General features: G+C 49.9%; 1 protein-coding gene across 1 annotated transcript; it reads right to left on the bottom strand.

Annotated features, from left to right (window-relative positions):
* Positions 1 to 282: 282 nt before the first annotated feature.
* LOC136057427 (MLV-related proviral Env polyprotein-like) lies at positions 283 to 1,548 on the bottom strand (the record flags this gene model as incomplete). The annotated part of the gene is made up of 2 exons (XM_065750149.1): positions 1,539 to 1,548; positions 283 to 1,022 (listed from the first exon to the last, which is right to left on the bottom strand). Coding segments are annotated over exons 1-2 (750 nt in total), but the record flags the coding sequence as incomplete, so codon positions are not given.
* Between the last annotated feature and the right edge of the window lie 4,320 nt (positions 1,549 to 5,868).

The following is a 5,868-nucleotide window of genomic DNA, read 5'->3' as shown; positions in this document are numbered from 1 at the left end:
TACATTCCTTGTGGGCAGAATCTTTCCGTGATCACTGCCTACATTTCCCCCTCCCGATGCATTAATTTCCCTACTGTAATCAGAGAGGACTCTACTCGCGTACATCCCGAAATCCCCGCTTTACGCCTATACATGCTATTGTCCTCTCCGGCAAGCCTTAACCCGTTACATCCCGATACGCTAAATAGCCTAGCCTCTACAACCCTATTACGCGTTCCTTTACAAGCTATTCTGCATCTTTCTATACTCTATGTGATAATTGATTGTACGATCAATCATCCGTTGCGCGCAACCTAACAGAATTTGCAAGAAGCAAGGCAAACATACTAGCAGAAGCAACATAATTATAAGTCCCAAAAGCAGACCCTTCAGTAAATGCACAGTCCATCCCCCAATGTCTCCGAACAGTCCACGCAGCCAATCTCCAATTGGGTCCTCTTCCACGCCGATTTTGTTGACGTGTTCCTTCATAAGCTGCAACTTCTTATGTATGGATTCACTGTGGTCACTAAGATTAAAACAGCACATTCCTGCGATATCCTCACAGCCATGGCCATGAGCCAAAAGCAGGAAATCAATAGCTGCTCGGTTCTGCAGGACCGCATGCCTAACACTTGCGACGTCCGTTAATAAATCGCTGAGGAGTGAAGTTGTTAAATTGGCCTGCTTAACGGACCAGCAAGCCAGTCTCTCGATCTCCTTCAAGGCTTGAGCTGTTCCAATTGGAAATATTATGGAGGCAAATATCCGAGCGGTCGGGCCCCACAACCGAACTTCATCCCCACAGTCCTCTGTTAAAGTGTGAATTGATCTTCTTCTACATTGCAGGGTACGCTTTGTAATATTGACCCAATGTCTCATCTGTGGTGACAAGATAGTAAGTTTTCCCAAGTAACATGGTCCTCCCACCGCCTTCCTCGGAATACCGTGCCATGCGCGGTCCCCACAAATCAGGAATACGCCTGGTGGCAAAGCTTTAGCTGACTGATCATTTAGTAAAACCTCTTGTCTTATAGTCCCTCCTTTAGATGTATAACGTAAGCCATAAGCATTTCCCTTCGAGAAACTACCTCCACAATAAGTAGACCAATTAAAAGCAACACGATTTTTTGGAGAGACACTTGTCCAAACTTGACCTAAATAAGGACTATGAATGGTTAGTAGTTTTAGATTATTGTGCGCAAATTTTTCATAGGTACTACCTGGACCAAACAGCAAGCAAGTGGTATTAGTTCCATTTACATTATTAACCGTGCGGGATCCCAGTAAATCCAGTTCCTGGGGGTCCCATGGCAAAGAACTATTGAGGCTATGGATTAAACATGCACTTTGAGTTGCAGGCTCTGAATAATTACAGGCAGAAACATTTCTGACATATGCCTTGAATTCCCGAGTCTCGTACCCTGGCGACCCAATTAAACAGGTTTTAAAAGGAGAGGTAGCAGACTGCAAGGCCAAACAAAAGTCCTGTCGACCTGTTTGGTTCGCCCAAGTGACCCAAAGGTTTTCCGGTTGACCTAGTAAATGTGTATCGGCACCTGCTCCCATGACTTCAAACAGAACCAAGAAACAAACAACCATTGTAATACTGTTCATTCTCGTTGGCAGCAAGGGCTTCTTTTCCGGATCTTTCTCAATCTCTCTCGAGGACTTCTTCTTCTGGTGTTTCTTGTCCGCCTTTCTCATCCCTAGTTGTCCAAGCAGAAATGCCTGCAAAGGGAAGGCTCGCCTCATTTTTCTTTGTGGAATCATTGCCGCGACTTACATCCGGTTTAACCTTTCTGGAGGGAATCCAGATAATTCTATCTGTCTCCCCATTCTTGACCGCGGCATAGCCCCGACCCCAAACCAGGATGTTCCATCCCTTTTCCCACTCACCCGTCTCTGTGCGTACCTTGACAGGTGGCCCTTCGGTGAGGATGGTTGGCTTCCAATGTTTCTGCATTGGGGTCTTAGTATTCTCACCTCGCTCAAAATGATTCAACGCATACAATGCTTTTGCCAATACCTCCCCCTGCTTTGTTGTAGGAATTCTTCGCATAAAGCCATCTCCTTCTGCGAGTATACGGATCTTATCTTTTAGGAGACGATTAGCCCGCTCTATTATGGCCTGACCCTGGGAATTCCCAGGGATTCCCGTTGTATGCGCTATCCCCCACCGTTCCAACCATTCTCGGGTGGATTTTGAGGTGAAGCAAGATCCATTGTCTGTTTTTACTGTCTTAGGTTTTCCTAACGCGGCAATGGCTGTAGCCCAGTGCTGCTGGGCTGCCGCCGATGTTACACGACAATGTTGGGTCGCCACCACCACCGACGAAGCAGTGTCTACAGTGACGGCTAACCAGGAACGTGGCGCCATTCTTGTCTCCAGTGTAAAATCTGTCTGCCATATCTGTAAAGGTCCCAGGCCCCTAGGGTTAACGCCAGCCTCCATTGCAGGGGCCGAATTGCAGTAAGGACACGCCTGAACCACTTCCCTTGCCCGCTGCTTAGATATAGCACATGCCCTAGATAGGGCACGGGGCCCAATGTGGAAGGCTGTATGGAGGTCTTTGGCTTCCCTCAATGGGTACGCCTGAAGGGCGGCCTGAGTATCCGCCATAGTATTTCCTTCTGTAAAAAACCCTGGTACATCGGAGTGACTGCGGACATGAAGGACTGCGACCATGGCTGTCCTCTGGCTCAGCGCATCTTCTAAGATGAAGGCGGCCGTCGTTGACGGCACCCCCTCCTTACCCATCTTGAATAGCATTTTTGCAACAAACGCGGAATCAGTTACTACATTAGTGGGTGTCGTTAATGTGGATGGTGCTGCCCGTATGAGCCGTTGAATATCCGGGTACGACTTTTGCCTAAAACAGTCAATAATCACAGGAGCCTGCGCCGAAGATGGGAGATCCGATCCTTCGACCGCCTTTATGAGGCGATTAGCGAAGTCCACAAAGGACTCCGATGGCCCCTGTGTAATGTCTGCCCAAGGGTCAGCAGGCTCCGCTAACCGGGCAACTTCTCTGAGTGCTTGGAGAGCGGACGCTGTGATGGCAACCAGCTCTCCCGGTCTCAAAAGTGCGGCCTGGCCCTCTGGGTTCCCAGTCATTCCATCCGCCAGACCCCGTAAGCGGTCCAAAGTAGTCCGCTCCCCCCGCCCCTGACCGTTAGCGGGATGTCGAGGGTCCCGGGTAGCTGCCGCCACTACCGTCTGCAGCTGGATACTCCACGCATCCACCCACAAAGCATATTGGGCGGGAGCTAGTAGAACCCTCATAAGATTCGTAACATCATGCGGCAGCAGCGGGGAAGACATAAGAGCTTCCACCTCTGCCATAGTGACTGGAGATCGTAAACCCTTGGTCCTGACCGTGTCAGCCAATCGCGTAATCAGTTTTGGCTCCAGAGGGGTCCAAGCCGGTCCCTCTGTTTTAATCACCACAGGCATTGCCACTACGGATGAGCTCTCTGTTGTAAGTTCCTCCCTAATCCTTGCCCAATCAGTTAAAGCCGGCCCAGGGGCTGAGCCAGAGCACCCCGACTCCGCCCTCTGTCCAACCCAATCAGTTAAAGCCGGCCCAGGGGCTGAGCCAGAGCACCCGGACTCCGCCCTCTGTCCAACCCATCGGGGCACACCATCCCGCCCCGCTGATAACATAGCCACACCCTCCTTCTCCGCCCCTCCCAACCCCTCCAAAGAAGGATACAAGCCGCTCCCCACATAAGGAGGAGGGGCGGCGGGGGCAGAAGGAGGAGCAGAAATTGAGCAAGAGCAGCTGTTATCTGTCTTGCAACAATTGCAGGATGTTTCAGCAGCCTGTGGCGCAATCCGCTCAGCGGTCTTGGGCGCGGTCGCCTCTCCGCGCGCCATCTTAGCGTCTTGCCACGTGGGCATCTTGTCCTTCTTCTCTCCATCTGGAGGCTCCACAAGTGGTCTCATTGTGGAATCTGTGGGAGACACCTTTCCTCCCCCCAAACCCTGCCAAAACTTCGCCTGCTCAGATGTAATCCGTTCATCCCGCGCTGTTTTCAGCGCCCCCAAGACCAACCCCCAGGTTTTCAACTCTCCTGACTTCCCAAGCACCATCGCCCGCTGAGAAAGCGTTGCGGTGATGAGATCCCAGGACCCCGGGGTATACAAATCTGAGGGAGATATAAGCAGTCCCTCCTTTTGTAAAAGGGACAACATTGCCCCTATTTCCTTCTTAGAAGGAGACGTTTTCCCACAAGGAGAAGTTTTCCCGCAATAGGTCTTACACGCGGACGAAATCACCTTTATGACGGCCTCCATGTCGCGTCCTCACGAATCAGTCACCGGGGATCGCCGCCGAATGACTTCCAGGTCCACGACGCAGCTACCGGGGATCGCCACCAAATAGCCGCCTGGGTCCTCGGCAGGTTCACGGGCTCTAGCGCGCTTAGAGACCCCTCCGACGCTACCCAGCTTCCACTCTCGTAAGCCGCAGCCCCCTCTAGCCGAGGGTCATCATCTCCTTCCCCAAGGGAGACGGAAGAGAGCAGGAACGCCACGCCGCCTGTGGCCCGACCACTATTCCCTAATTATCACGTCGGGGTCACCAGATGAAGCCTTTTGGACCCGCCGTCGGCTTCATTCAGGTGTTCGCAATCGTTAGGGACTCATCGGTCTGTCCATTTACCTCGGTGCACACCAATGTGGTGGGTGGTAAAATGGCGTTTATTTGTTCGTAACAACAACTTTTATAGTTTACCATAGTTTCGTTTACGCCCCTCAGGCGCTTGCGTAACTACCTCCTTATCTAGCTGCTACAGGCATTATTACCTTATTTGGTTACAATTGGCACTACTCCCTTATCTGGTTACTATTGGCAACCCCTTGAGGGCGGAATTTTTCTGTGATCACCCCCTACATTCCTTGTGGGCAGAATCTTTCCGTGATCACTGCCTACACCCAAACCTAATCCTTACTCTAACCCTAACCCTAATCCTAACCCTAAGCCCTAACCCTAACCCAACTCCAACAACTACCTCAGCTACAACCCCAACCCCCAACACCAGACCCAACCCTATCCCTAACACCAACAACAACCCCAACCCAAACAATAACATCTAAACCTAACGCTAACCCTAACACTAACCCAAACCCCAACCCCAAACAAAACCCAACCCAAATCCCAACCCCAACCCTTATCCTAACCCTAAACGTAAACCTAAACCTAAGCCTAAGCCTAAGCCTAACCCTAACCCAAGCCATAACCCTAACCCTAACCTTATACTAACCCTAACTCTAACCCTAATCCTAATCCGAACAACCCTAATCCCATACCCAACCCCAACCCTAACTCCAAACTTCACTCTAACCCTAACCCGAACCCTAACCATAACCTTACCCTAACCCTAACATTAACTCTAACCCTAAAACTAACCTTACCCTAACATGAACACTAACCCTAACCTTAAATCTAACACAACACCTAACCCTAAACCTAACCCTAACATTAACCTTGAACCTAACACTAACCCTAAAACTAACACTAACCCAAACCCTAACCCTGACCCTAACCCAGACACAAACACTAATGCTAACCCTAAACCAAACCCTAATCCAAACAACACTAACCCTAACCCTAAATCAAACCCTAACCCTAACCCAACACTGACCCTAACCCTATACCTTACCTAACCCTAACGCTAACCCCAACCCTAATCCTTACCCTAACCCTAACCCTAAGTCAAAATCTTACCTCAACACAAATCCAAATTCTAAACATAAAAATATTACTAAAGCCAATCTGCACCGAAGCCACTAAAATTACCTAAATCCTTCCCTAACACTTACTGTAAGACTAATTCTTCAACCCTAACACTAACACTTACCCTAACCTTAACACTAAATCCAAT

Source organism: Cyrtonyx montezumae, unplaced genomic scaffold, assembly GCF_038088225.1.
Source record: "Cyrtonyx montezumae isolate F1298 unplaced genomic scaffold, pur_monq_1.0 scaffold_65, whole genome shotgun sequence".
NCBI lineage: Eukaryota > Metazoa > Chordata > Aves > Galliformes > Odontophoridae > Cyrtonyx > Cyrtonyx montezumae.
This window is presented reverse-complemented; position numbering and strand designations above follow the sequence as displayed.